The sequence below is a fragment of the Sminthopsis crassicaudata genome, chromosome 4 (genome assembly GCF_048593235.1).
Source record: "Sminthopsis crassicaudata isolate SCR6 chromosome 4, ASM4859323v1, whole genome shotgun sequence".
Classification (NCBI taxonomy): Eukaryota; Metazoa; Chordata; class Mammalia; order Dasyuromorphia; family Dasyuridae; genus Sminthopsis; species Sminthopsis crassicaudata.
In genome coordinates, this window is record NC_133620.1 from 107,468,873 (window position 1) to 107,484,516 (window position 15,644).

Consider the following 15,644-nt stretch of genomic DNA (forward strand, 5'->3'; position numbering starts at 1 on the left):
AAGCAAAATTCTACGTTTCATGGTTTAAAATCTTATATATGTTTTTCTATTTAAATAAATCTTGATTCACAGGTAGCAAAATTTAAAAAATAAACAACTCATTTTCTCAGTATAATAATTGCTCTGTAGTAAATATTTATATGCTTATTCTTGGAGATAAGGGTTGCAATGTCATTCAAATATTCATAGATAACATTTTTTAGATGAAGGCAATTCATGCTTCCAGTTTTCAAGTTAAATTACATTGTAAAGAATTTACTTAATAATGTTGGATATAACTTAATGGAAACATAAAAGGAAAATACTCTTAGACAAAATAATCTAGAAGAAATGGCCTGAATCTTTTTATACAAAATTCTACCTTCTCTAGAGTGATTGAGTTTGAGTATTACATATACCATATATATTCATCACTTTAAAAGAATGAGAATGCAATTATATATTGAGAAATATTGAATAGAATCATTCCTCAATGCTTCAGAAAACAATAGAAAGAATGCTGGATTTGGAAACAGAAAACCTGGATTTAATAATGAAAGATGACATTTATATAGCAGCTACTGTGTGCCAGGCCCTATCTGTGCTAAAGGGTTACAAAGATTCTAAACGTGATTGTCTGAAAAAATGGTATCACTAAAAAATCCTATGAAAGTCAGGTTTTTTGCATGACGCCAAATCCAGTTTGGGCCATGTTGAATTTGAAGCATCCAAAGGATATCTACTTGGAGATATCTAGTATATAGCTGAAAATGCAAATTTAGGGCTTAAGAAAAAAAAAATCTGTAGTTCTTTGGAGTTCTTTGATCATAGGAAAAAAAAGTACATACTGCAAAACTCAAAAGTTTTAAATGTATGCTTTTGATTTCCTTTTATTGTCCATAATTACATTCTGCTCAGTCAAGTAGGTATGAAAAATTTAAATACAATGAAAATGTTAGTTATTACTATTATTTCAAGATGTACGGTCAAAATTTCTATTTTATCATTTTTAATTTCTATTTCACATTTTATTGCAACCATCCTGGTTTAGGCCATTAGTAATATTTCCTATAAATATATAATTAACTATATCCATTTATGTGATACAATCATCAGACTAATCTTAAAATGGGGCTGTAAACATGCTACTTTCTTGTTCAAAAAGCTTCAATGATTTTTTATTTCTTCATCAAAAAAGTCCAAAATCTACAGTCTCATAACTGAGGGTTTCTATAATCTTGTCCCCTACTTCTTCCATTTCATTTGCTACACCTTGTTAATATATAATCTAGATTCAAATTAGACAGGTCTACTTCTGTTGGAACACAACAGATTCATTCATTCTTGCTGCTTTTGCTCTTCTGCTTCTATGCTTCACTCTTCCTCCAATTCCATTCCATTTAACCCAATTCCACCCATCACTCAAAGTCCTCTTCTTTTGGCCTTTTTTTCATTTCTCTATGTATGTACAACTCTTGTCCATACGAATCATGATGATTTATATTATAATTACCTTGGGCAACTTCATCTAAAGAGGTCATGTTACTCAACTCATAATGATATTTAGCATTTCATGTTTATGTCTTGTTCTTTGAGGGAAGAAATTTCATTTGTATTCCTGACAGAACCTAATAAAGTAATTTGTTTTTAGTAGCTACTTTTATTTACTGACTGATGTTCTCTTATAAGATAAATAGCAATACACAAAACTACTTTAACTTTCCCCTCACTAGCAATAATTCATTTGATGATAAATTCTTGTCACATACTTCAAATATAGTAATTCCTTTATCCCTTTAATTATCTTACCCTTTAATTAAAAAAGAGACAGGGAAGAACAGGCTCTCATCATTTATAATGTAGCAAATTAAGTTGTGTTTATATTTCCCAATGAGACTTTTGTAACCTAGAGAAAAACCTACCATTCCTTTGTCTTGTAGGCACATCATTAATGTGCATACATCTCCTGTTGCTTGATGGTTCACCAACATCACAGCTTCATCTTCAGAAATTGCTTTAATATCTTCACCCCACTCCATTACTGTAAGAATAAAAAGTTTTTAAAGTTTTCATTTGCCAAATGAATGCTAAAAATCTTTTAAGTGGTATGTATGCAAGTGATATGCCCTACATTAAATTATGGCATACCACTTTATTTTAAAAGGTATAAAACAGATTAGAAAAGTTTTTCCTACAAAGTGAGAAAACTGACATAACATTTTTAAAACTCCAGATTACACACATGAAAGGGGCCTTTTACTAAAAACATTTTAATCTTAAAGTATTTTTATCCGCTCATTTCAAGAACATTTATTCCCAGAATTTTGAATCAGAAATGATATGGCAAGAACTGTTTCGTTTTAAACCCGTAAAGATTTGAATTTAAAAAAGATTTTTCAAACTAATGTGTAATACATATTAAGTGATTGTTTCTAGTGACAAAATATATCACAATTTAATTCTACTGGAAACCATTTTAAATGTACTTACAAATTTTACAAGGATTGCTAAAATTCCAAGGGCAATGAGAAAGAATGACATTGACTTATCTAACATCTTTATATCTTTTACCCCAAAAGATTTTAGCTAAGCTTTTTGGAAATATATATTCAATTCAATAATGAAAGTCATCAAGTTTAAAAAAATTATAGACAACTTTGCTAAATCATAAAGCAGAGAGTAGTTATTTTACTATATAGCTGACAGGCAAATTTCATATTACATGTGTATTGCTTTTCTGAAAACATTAAGAAGAATTAGGAAATATGAAGAGAAAAAATTATCAAGTGACATGTTTTAATCTACAAAAATTCTTCCTTTAAAATCCAATTTAAATATCACTTCTTATGTGAAGCTTAATAGCTAAGAGTATTTTTTTAAATCAATCATCTGTCTCTCACAGATATGTATGACACATATGTATTGCTTTGTATTATTCATTAATTTTCAAATATATAGAAATCATTCATCTCAATATTACCTTATGTTTCTCAAAATAATGAACATAAAGCTTTTATTTTTTACTTAAGAAATTAAATTTGGGCTAACTTTCAAAATTTCCTTAAATTTTTAAAAAGACAAAATAAGCAGCGCTACAAAAGGTCTCCTAATACGCCACTAGGGATATATCAAAATAATATTAGCTCAAAAGCAACAAAAATTAAATATACATAAATGAATATGACTTTATAACTTACAACATAAAATACAAAACACCTCTTTATAATGCTAAAAGAGTTATCTGTACAATAGAAGTTATTTTTCAAATGTATGTGGTCACAAACTCCTCAGAAAGTTAATTACTTGTTAAGGAAAATGTCTCCCCAAATGGTTTTCCTGACTCAGTTTTCAGTATGTTATTGGATAGTGTCAAATGCTGGTATTCCATCAGTTTAGACAAGTCTTCTCAGTTTTCTCTGAAATGATTAACTTCCTCATTTCTTAAAGAAAAAAAGTATTCCATCACATCCATACACTATAATTGGTTCAGCCAATTCCCCAACCAATGGGTACCTCTTCAGTTTCCAATTCTTTGCTACTGCAAAAATAGCTACTATATTTTTGGACATAATGGGTCCTTTGATTTCTCGTCTATTTTTAGTTGCATTAATTTTATTTGTGTAAAAACTTTTTATTTTATGCAACAACACTGTCTCCTCTACATTCTGTAGCATCTGCCTCTTGTTTGGTCGTAAACTTTTCCCCATTCACAGATGTAACAATTAATATTTTTCTGGCTCCTCTAATTTATTTATGATGCTATTTACCCTTTTTATGTTTAACTCATGTACTCATTTTACTAACAACTATCAAATATCCTGCTTTTCCAGAAAACTTAATACAATGGGAGTTGAAAAACAGGTTATTTTTGAAAAAAAGACAACCTCACATTTTCTAAAAGTTATTAATCTCTAAAGTGTTCATTATATAATAGCAATATAACATATAAAGATTAATATTTCATAATCCTGTAAGATGCCTGAACAAAAAAAAAAATGTATTAGGAAGCAAATATCTTAAAGAGTTTAAGTCAAATTATGCATAATTCAGCTAAATAACTAAAATTACTCTAATAATCTACTTTTTTCATTTCACAAAATCCTTTATTTTTGAACCACAGGAAAGTGACATAAAAATTCTCAGTATTAGATAACTTTAAAAATTAATTGATTGTTATTCAATTGTTTGGCTCTGATATGTACTAAGTAACCTTGGAAAAATCACTCTGCCCCTAGGCAATTTTTTATGATACAAAATTGCTCATGAGCTGGCTGATCTGCATTGGAGAATAGATGTTTCCACTCCAGAAATTTCCTTTACAGTGATGAAAATCACAAATCTATCTATACTAATTCAAATACTCAACACTCTATTCTTTCTCAACACCCCTCCTCCCCCAACTTCCAACAACTTCCTCCTCCTCAACAAGCAAAAAAACTATAGATAGTTTTAAAACTATAGATAATTTTTCAAATTTTGGAGTATTTTGTTTTATTTACTAAAATGAAAATTCATCAAAGAAATGCATTTCACAATAACAAATATCAAGATACAAAAACATTATACAAGGGAGGAAAATCAATATAAATCCAATTTCACTATGTATACTTTTCCTTTTCTTTTATTAAAGATTGCCTGTGACAAGGAAATGGAAACTGAGTGGATGTCCATTAGTTGGAGAACGACTGAATAAATTATGGTATACTAATGTTATGAAATATTACTGTTCTGTAAGAAACAGAATTTCAAAGAATTTCAAAGAATCTTGGAGAGACTTACAGGAACTGATGCTGAGTGAAGTGAACAGAACCAAAAGAAAACACTGTACACAATAACAAGATTATACAATAGAACCAAAAGAAAATATTGTACACAATAACAACAAGATTATACAATAGAACCAAAAGAAAACATTGTACACAATAACAACAAGATTATACAATGATCAATTCTGATGGATGTGGCTCTTTTCAAGAATGAAGTGATTCAGATCAATTCCAATGGACTTGTGATGAAGAGAGCCATCTGCACCCCGAAAGAGGACTTTGGAGACTGAAGGTAGATCACAACATAATGTTTTCACTTTTTGTTGTTGTTTGCTTGCTTCCCCCCTTATTTTTTTCCTTTTTAATCTAATTTTTCTTGTGCAGCATGGAAATTATGAAAATATGTATAGAAGAATTATACACGTTTAACAGATTACTTGCTGTCTAGGGGAGAGGAGTCAGGGGAAGACAGAAAAATTTGAAACACAAGGTTTTGCAAGGGTGAATGTTGAAAATTATCTTTGCATATATTTGAAAATAAAAAAAGCAAAAAAAATAAAATAAAAAAGCTATTATTTAAAAAAAAAAAGGCTGCCCATGAAATATTAACCCTTAGAGGAATAATTTTAACTAAGCATTCTTATTTCTATGTTCTATAAAACTACATGGTTTCTTTAAAAGTCTTACAAAGATTTAGAAAGTCCATTTGTTTAGGCGACTAACAATAAAGCTAATGATAAAAGTGTATGTTTGTAAAAGGACTGAAAAGCCTGGCCAATATTTCCAAGCTGACAGGAAGGATAGATTAATATGTTAGACAGAGGGAAAGATAAGAAGGCTTATGCTACTGTAATATACTGTACTTCAACAAAATAGGCTTAGATTGTGTGACAACAGAACAAAACTTTTATTATTTGGGAGGTAGAACTATTGTTTGTAGTTGTGATAGATCAACCCAAGAAATATAATCTTTTCTCTTTATGAACAAAATGTGTCATAATTGTCACTGCTAATTTTAAATTTCTTGCAATAAGCTATTTTTGTAAATGTTTAATATAGTAGGTAGAGTTAAAAAGTAAATTTTAAAGGTGCCAATCAGTTTGAATAAGAAAATATTCTATAATTAGTAGTAATAATGGTGATATATTTAGCTAACATTTTAAAATTTAGAAAATATATGACTCAACACTTTTTATAAAGCAGGAAGTGTAAATATCCCATTTCACAAATAAAAGAACAAACTCAGAAGAAAATGAAACTATTTGGCCATACTAGTTAAGTACACTGAAGCTGGGACTCAAACCCTTAACTCCTAACCAAGAACCTTGAGGGTTTTTCCCATGTGCTGCACTAAGTTTTTTTTTTTGTTTTTTTTGGTTTTTTTTTTTTTGTGTTAAATGCAGGAGATAATTTATTTACAAGGGACTATTCCCTGCTTTCAAGGAGCTTACATTCTATTAAGAAAAGATAAAATAAATAGAGGAGTGGTTGCCAAAGGAGAACAAGTTTTGGATTTGATAGTCTTTTCTATTGTAGTGTCAATGATAAATAGTAGCATAATACTGCATATGCTCTGTCCAAGCAATTGGTTGATTAATATTTATAAAGTGCCTTCTTTGTATCAGGTCCTGTGCTAAATGCTAGAGAGAGGAGAGAGAGAGAGAGAGAGAGAGAGAGAGAGAGAGAGACGAGAATGAGAGAGGAAGGAGGGGGGAAGAGAGACAAAGAGTCTGTGCCCCTCAAGGAAGTGAAAATTTAATGGGAGAAACAACAAATAAATATGTATGAACAAGTTATATAAAAAAGAAAAGGAAAATAAAAGAATGGGAAATTGTTTTAGTGACTACAGACGAGAATAAGTGAAAGATAGGAGACTTGATATAGGCATACATATAGACTAAGTGTGTTGGGAAGGAGGTGCAGATTCCTCTTGCATCCCAGTAACAGTACAACTGTATTAACATAACAATAACTTGTTTCATTCTTTGGCTTTCTTGGTCTCGCGGCACTAAGTTTTAATGAGTGGTTTAAATGAGTGGTTTCAGACAAGATCTTTCACAGAAACTTCAGGACCCCAAAAGCCAGTTTGAAGTTACCCCCAACGGTAAATTAATACTAGTAAACATATTAAAATTAGTACTGTTTGGAATGCTTCATAAATTCTGCTTGGATTGTGGAGGCAAACAAAAGAACTGGCAGAGTTGATATCAACGTGTGCCTGAAGAAGGCAGTGATATAATTTTTATGGAACACTCAGCCATTTCATCTTGCAATGCTTGTGGTGTTGTGACCTATGAACAAAGTAGAAAACCCAAGGAACTGAACAGAAATGTGAGATGTGCAAATTTGGAAACTCTACCCCAAATGTTCATGTGGACTATTTGTGCTCAATTAAATCACTCCAAACTCCTACTGGTTTTACCAACCACAGTCAGACCTTGATTCTAACATAATGATGTTATTTTGGTCTTCCTCCAAGAACAATGGACAACCAACCAACCAGGTTGTGGTAGCAATAAATCAATAGAAATCTGTATCATCAAATAATCTGTCAGTGGCAAGATGCTCAAGCTAAAAAATGACCACCATGATGATAACTGACACTTACGTACTAATAACTCAGCTGAGGAATAAGGAAAAATTCTACAAAGAATATGACAAGATCTCTCAAATCAAGTCAATGTAAACTTTGATAATTGATGACTGCTGCAAAGGTGAACAGATAAAAATGATGGCCAAGAAAAATGTAGCTCAAGTTTAAGAAATGAAAAATTTTATAAAGCATTGGTCTCCAAAATTTTGTAATCAGATACCCTATCAGTAAAACATTCTTGAATACTTATTTCCAACATGCATATTTATACATGCTACTATACTAAACATATAATTATAAAGCATAAAAAGTTTAATTTTAAAAAGATAAGCATGAACAATATTTGACCACAGAGCCAATAGGGAACTACTAAAATTTAAGGAATAAAGGACTGACATGGACAGATATGCACTTTAGGAAAACCTTTTAGCAGTTGTTTGAAGAATGGATTAGAAATACATGAAATCAGAAAGGGATAGTCTTGGCAAGAGGTTTAATGACAGTTGTGAGTAAAGGAAAAAAGAACAGATCCAAACGATGATATCAAAGGAGAAATGACAAGATTGGTATTTGGGGTGAACCAGAGGATGAAAAAGAAGATACTGGGGTTGTAATCTGAACAAAGGGAAAGATGTAAATCCGGAACAGAAATGGACAATGGGGAAAAAAAGATAACATAATGAGATCTAAAGATGCAGGTTGCAACCCATGAATGCCTGTTCATCCAGTAAGAAATGCTGTCCCATCAAAAATGAAAAATCTCTCCAAAGAACAGAGCTTACTGGCTCATGGCTACTTGTCCTTGTCAAGAGGAGAACTAGGGAACAAAGACAGAAGGTTTCTGATGGTACTGGTCAAAGTCGAACCAGAAGGGAAGAAGTTGGGAACTTATCCAGTAGACAGAGGGGACAGAGTGAGGGTGCTGGGAAATAAAGGCAGGAATATTACAGATACCTTGGTGTTAAGCCATGACCTTCCTTCCCTCAAAGGGGTCCTAGATTCCAATGTGGAGAACATTGTTGCACACTACTTAAAAAACTCAAGCCTATCTGTCATGAGCAATTTCTTCCAGAAGAGAAAGAGGAACTTAATATTGCAATCAATGAATAATTGTCATAAAATCCAAAGTTGATTACATCCTAGTTGAGAAAAAAATGATTCTTTACTGGTATAGGCAGGCATCTTATTTTCAATATTAGCTACAAGCAATCCATGTGCTAGTTAACACAAAGCTCAAAATCAACATCAATTTAGAAAAAATATTAACAAGAAGATGACATTAAAAATAATTGTATTAGTTACACTTTGACCTATTGGAACAATTCACTATTACTAAAAACAAAAATGGAAAAAAGGTGAAGATAGCAACGATGATTACCATTATTTTCTATGAAATTTAAACAGCTACAAAACTGCCTTAGCTAGAAAATACTTGATCAAAGTATACAGACATAAAAGCCAAAAAATACTTTTGAATCAAAGTATATTTGTAAAACACCACAGGGGACAATAACAAAAGATTACAAGTACGGCTGGATTCTTTGAGACTATAGTCTCTTTCAGCCCTGGGACCAACCATGGATTCATTGGTCCCAGTAAATCTCTCCATTTAATAAATTCTCTATTGAATACTCTTTAATCTCTATCTTGCTCAGTTTCTCCAGCATTACATTATCAATTAACATGCTAGAGTTAATTCATAAGAAAAAGAAGTATTTGGAGTAGTAAGGACAATTTTAAACTCTTTCCTCCCCCCAAGTGTGGGGTATTTGCCTTTTGTGGAGTTCTCATGTAGTTCTCTTTAAAAGTGTTGTTCTCATTTATGGCCAAAGAAGAACTAGAGATCATTACTGATCACAAAAAAGAAAATTTTGATTATATCACATTGAAAAGTTTTTGTACAAACAAAACTAATGCAGATAAGATTAGAAGGGAAGCAATAAACTGGGAAAACATTTTTACAGTCAGAGGTTCTGATAAAGGCCTTATTTCTATAGAGAATTGATTCTAATTTATAAGAAATCAAGCCATTCTCCAAAAAACAATTACAAGTACTGTGACCTAATGTTGAAAAGCAAAAAAACAAAAACAAACAAAAAAACCAATTAAATCATCTAACTCATCAATTTTCACAGATGTATCTGTCAAAACAAAGAAAATTAGAACAAATTTAACAAAGTTTCTATCAACATGTATATTCATTGCTTGTCATCAAGGAGAGGGGGTGGAGGGAGGGAAGGGAAAAGTCGGAACAGAAGTGAGTGCAAGGGATAATGTTGTAAAACATTACCCATGTAATATCAATAAAAAGTTATAATAAAAAAGATTTTAAAAACCATGTATGTTCATGAATGATAAAAGAATACAATACTTGTACCCTTAATATCCAAGTCACAGATATACTTAATTAGGAGAAATGCCATTTGAGATGACAATTATAAAAAGCAACTCAAGTAAATACTGAAGCAATTGAAGCATGAAGCAATATGAAAACAATTTTAAACATTCTTTTAAACATAATTTTTAAGTTCCAAATTTCCTCCAGCTCTTATCTTCCTCCCTTTCAGATGACAAGCACTTTAAAGATTATATGTGAAGTCCAAGTTACTTCCCTGTTGACCCCAGGATCAGTAAAAGTCCTTGGTCTTTAGGGGGAGAAGCAAAGGAGAGGGACAAATCCGCCACAAGCTCACTACCTACAACCTCCCTTCTCCTCATTCTCCTCCAAAGTGACTCTGGCTTGTCTTACTCCACCCCTTAATCCCTCCTACAATTCTCTGTATACACCAAAAGATTGAGTCAGCACAGATTAGTAGGAAGCCATTTTTCCAAGCATATGCTACATATTGTCCAATAGGTAATTAGCCTTAAGTGCTCAGCTGTCTAATTCCAGTGCCCTTATCCAAGCCCTTTACAATTATGCATGTATAATTAGATAAAACATACTTCCATATTAATCATATTGCAAAAAAAGAACACACACACACAAACCTAAGAAAAATAAAGTTTTAAAAAAGTATGATTCAATCTGCATTCAAAATGCCACCATTTCTTTCTCTAGAGATGGGCAGCATTTATTTTTTTTTTTTAATGAGTCCTTTAGAACTGTCTTAGAACACTATGCTGCTGAGAATAGCTAAGTCATTGATAACTTTTTCATCATACAATACTTGCTGTTACTGGAAACAATGTTCTTCTCTCCTGGTTCTGTTCAGTTCATTCAGTTCATGTACATCTTTCTAGGTTTTTCCTGCTTATCGTTTCTTAGAGAACAGTAATGCTCCACCACAATCATATAACACAACTTATTCAGCCATTCCCCAATTAATGGATATCCCCTCAATTTCCAATTCTTTGTTACCTCTAACAGAGCTTCTGTAAATATTTTGTATCTTTTTGCTTTTTTTTTTTTTTTTTTAATCTCTGTATTATGGACCTTTTTAGTGGTTGGTATTACACCAAAAGTATGTACAGTATTATAATCCTTTCGGTACAGTTCCAAATTACTCTCAAGATTGGTTAAATCAGTTCACAACTCCATCAACAATGCATTAGTGTTTCAATTTTCCCACATCCCCTCTAACATTTGTCATTTTACTTTTCTGTCATATTAGCTAATCTGATAATATAGGATAGCACCTAAGAATTGTTTTATTATACACTTCTCAAATCAATAGTGATTTGCTTAAAAGCTACCTGTTTACATCCTTTGACCATTGTGGAGTAACTTACATTTTTATAAATTTATTCAGTTTTCTATATATTTGAGAAATGAGGTCTTTATCAGGAATACTTGTTGCAAAATTTTTTCTTCCCCCCATTCAACTTTCTGCTTTCCTTTTAATTTTGGTTGCATTGGTTTTGTTTGTGCAAAAACTTTTTAAATTTTGTATCATCAAAATTATCTGTTTTACATTTTGTAATGCCCTGTTATTTTCTTTGGTTCTAAATTCTTACCTTATGAGTAAATCTGACAAACTATTCCCTGCATAAATAATGTACCCATTTTGATCTCATTTTACACAGTGGGAGATCATTGTCTATACTTTATTTCTGCCATGTTTTTTTCCCAGTTTTTTCTGGAAGTTTTCATCAAGTAGTGAATTTTTCTTCCAAAAGCTTGGCTCTTTGGGTTTATCATATATAAGATTACTGTGTATGATCTTTTATCATAATGTAATATATGCCTAATCTATTTCAATGATATACCATTCTATTTCTTAGCCATTATGATTGTTTTACATAGACCACTTTCCTTCACGTTTTTCCACTTATCCCCTTGGTATACTTGACTTTTTGTTCTCTCAAGATGAATTTTGCTATTATTTTTTTCTAGATGTATAAAATTATTTTTGATAGTTTGATTTGTATAGTATTAAATAAACAGATTAATTTAGGTAGAACTGTCATTTTTATGACAACTATGAATAATTAATGTGTAGATGTGACTATGTCAAAAGTGCTATATGGTTATATTCATATAGTTACTGGCAGATAGACGCCCAAGTATTTTATATTGTGTACAATTATTTAAAATGGAATTTCTCTATCTCTTGCTGATGGACTTTGCTGATAATATTATAAAAATGCTGATAATTTATGTGAGCTTATTTTGTATCCTACAACTCTGCTAAAGCTACTAATTATTTTAAGTAGTTTTTTAGTTGATTCTGAGATTTTATACATTAACATCATTATCATCTGCTAAAAGTATATTTTCTTAATACTGAACCAGTCTTGCATTCTTGGTATAAAACCCATGTGGTCATTTGTGATTTATGTGACACATTGCTGTAATCATGACCCTGAGCCATGGCGGGTGCGCAATCACAACTTCCACCTTCATATCTAGGACCCTCTGGCATGGGGTTAGGGGTGGGTATAAAGGGGATGCTTTCTCTCAAAAAGTGAGATGGGATTAAAAGAAAAAAAAAAAAGCCAGGCTGAGTGGGGCTTGGCTTCTTTCTCTGCAGCTGGAAGCTCCACTTGCTCCTTTGGGGAATTAGGTGATGAGGGATGCTGTGGACTGGAGATGTACTCCTCATGGAAAAAATTTGCTCAGTACTTTCTGGTTTTGCCCCTCATCATGCTTTTTGGAATCAATTAACTAGTCCTAAGGTATCATTGTATTCTACATCCTCTTCTAGGAAATTTATATTTTTGAAAATATGCATTTATTTCACTTAAATTGTCAGACTTATTGGCATATAGTTGGGCAAAACAGCTTTTAATTGCTTTAATTTCATCTTCATTGGTAGTACATTCCCTTTTCAGGTTTTTTTTTTTTTTTTGATACTGGAAATTTGGGAAAAACTAATTTTTTAAAAATCAAATTAATCAATGGCTTATCTATTTTATTGGGTTCTCTTCTCCCCTATAAAACCAACTTCCTTGTTGTTTTTTTTTTAATTCTATGATTTTACTTTTACTTTTATTCATTTCTCCATTGATTTTTCAGGATTTTCATTTTGGCATTCAAATGGGAATTTAAAATTTGTTCTTTTTCTAGGTTGTTTTTTTTTAATTGCATACCCAACTCATTGATCTGCTCTTTCTCTCTTTTTTTTTTACTTGTGTAAGAGTTTAGAGATATAAATTTTCTCTTAAGTACTTTTTGGCTTAATTCTACAAATATGGTATGTTGTCTCATTGATTGTAACGTGCTGTCGTCTCCAGAAGCTGCTGATCGCTCTCTGGGAAGAGATCTGCTGTGTCAACTCAAATCTCTCAGACAGATTCTTCTTCCAGTAGAGAACCATTGTCTCCAGACAGTTGCCGTTAACTCTTGTCCAGAGAAGTGACTTCCCTTCCTGCAGAGAGCCACGTCAAGCCTGATGTAGCGCAGAGACTTCTCTCTCTCTCTCTGGAGAGCTGTCCTCTTTTATCCTCCCACAGAATGAGAGTGAAATAATGCAAGGGCTTCTGGGAAGAAGTACTCCAACCAATGAGCTTGCTCCTCTTAGAATTCCTAAGGTGTAAACTCCCTTTAAAGGCCCAAACCAAAGGTCTGAGCCAGAGAACTGTCAAGTCAACCTGAGTTCTCACCTTGTAATTGTCCAGACGACCTGAATTCTCACCTTGTCACTATCCAGACAACCTGAGTTCTCACCTAGTAATCCTAACAATTGATGTCATTCTCTTTAATAAAATTATTGATTGTTTCTATGCTTTTTTTTTCTTTGATCCACTAGTTCTTTAGGATCAGATTATTCAGTTTTCAGTTAATTTTTAATCTAAGCTTTCATGGCCTTTCTGGAACCTAATTTCTATACATTCCTATAAAATTCTTCTTACATGCCTATGAAAAGGATGCATTTAATATTTCTGCTTTTCTGTATTTGGTTGTGAACTTTTTACACTTTAACACATGGACAATTTTTGTGATTATGCCATGTATCACTGAAAAAAAAGGTATATTCCTTTCTATCCCCATCCAATTTTCTCCAGAGGTCTACTTTCTTATTGATTTAATAATCAGATATAACTATCAATATATAGAGGGCAAAATTGTGGACCCCACTGATACAGTATTGCTGCCCATTTCTCCTACAACTCACTTAATTTTTTCTTTAAGAATATCAATGCCCTGCCATTTAATATATATGTTTAGAAATGATAATACTTTGTTATCTTTGTTATGCTTTTAGCAAAATATAGTTAATTTGATAATCTCTTTTATGTCTATTTTTTCTTTTTGTTTTTTTGTCCAAGATCATGACAGCTCCTGCGAGCACGTACACACACACACACACACACACACACGTACACACACACACATACACCCCTTCTTTTTTTAAAACCTCAGCTGAAACATAATAGATTCAGCTCCAACTTTTTAACTTTATATATGTATGTTCCTGTTTCAAGTGTGCTGCCTGCAAACAGCTATTTATTGTGGGATTCTAATTCTCCATTATCTCCTTCTGTTTTATGGTTAATTTCATCCCACTTACATCCACATGATTGTGTATTTCTCTCTATTTTTTTTCTTTCTCTCCTCCTCTTTCTTTTTACCTTCCTCAAAAATCTGCTTTGGTTCTGATCACTGCCTTCCTTAATCTGTTCTGTCTTTTATCATTCTCCATCCCCTAATCTTATCCCCTTACCACTTAACTTTTCTCTTTAGTAAAAATGATTTCTATATCTAACTAAGTCTGTCTGTATATATTATTCACTCTTTGAGCCTATTCAGATAAGGGTGAGCTTTAAACATTGCCTATCTACCCCTCCCATTTTCCCCTCCACTGTAAAATCTCTTCTCTGCTTAACCCTTTTTTGTGAGATGATTTCCTCCCTTCTTCCCTTTTCTTTCCCTTTTTACCTAGTTCACTTCTCTCCCTCACCTTTTCACTTTTTTGAGATCATCCCAATATAATTGACTCACACCTCAATCTAAGTGGACTACTTCTAACAATCCTAATAATAATAAAGTTCTTAGGAGTTACATGCATTATTTCCCATTATAGGAATGCAAACAATTTAGCTATTAAAGTCCCTTATGATTTTTAGTTCATGTTTACTTTTTTTGTTTTTCTTGAGTCTCATATTTGAATATCAAATTTCCTATTCAGTACTAGTCTTTTCATCAGGAATGCTTGAAAGTCTTCTATTTCATTAAATATCCCTTTCTTCCCCTGAAGGATTATACTCAGGAGAGTATATTTTGTTGGTTGGGTTATTCTTGATTATAATCCTAGATGCTTTGCCTTCTTAATGTCATATTCTGAGCTCTTTAATTCCTTTAGCATGGAATTTGCTAAAGCATCTATGGGACCCTGACTGTGGCTGCACACTATCTAAATAATGTTGTTGTTTTTTTCTGGCTGCTTGCAGTATTTTCTCCTTGATCTGGAAGCTCTGAAATTTGGCTATTTCTGAGAATTTTCATTGTGGGATGTCTTTCAGGATGTGATGAGTAGTCTCTTCCAGATAATTTCCCTTTTCCCTTCTGCTTGCAAGATATCTGTGCAGTTTTCACTGTTAATTTCTTGAAATGTGATGTCTAGCCTCTTTTTCTGATTATGGATTTTAGGTAGCTCAATAATTCTTAAATGATCTCTCCTTGATCTATTTTTCAGATCGTTTTTTATGAGATACTTTACATTTTCTTCTATTTTTCATTCTTTTATCTTTGTTTTTGTTGTTTCTTGTTTCTCACATTCATCAGCTTCCACATACCCAATTTTAATTTTTAAAGAATTACTGTCTTCAGTGAGCATCTGTAGTGTTTTTCCCCCCAATTTGGCTAATTTTGCTGTCACTGCCATTTGTTAAGTTAGACTAGCCCCTCTCTAATGTCACAGATC

At 32.1% G+C, this 15,644-nt stretch overlaps 1 protein-coding gene across 6 annotated transcripts in view; it reads right to left on the bottom strand.

Moving 5' to 3' along the window:
* The window catches only part of LPGAT1 (lysophosphatidylglycerol acyltransferase 1), a 97,741-nt gene that overhangs the window by 41,986 nt on the left and 40,111 nt on the right, over positions 1 to 15,644 (bottom strand). For all 6 annotated transcript variants that reach the window (XM_074309095.1, XM_074309094.1, XM_074309099.1 and 3 more), the window contains one exon: positions 1,902 to 2,020. In XM_074309095.1, coding sequence (XP_074165196.1) covers positions 1,902 to 2,020 — 119 coding nt within the window. The remainder of the gene's footprint in view (positions 1 to 1,901; positions 2,021 to 15,644) is intronic.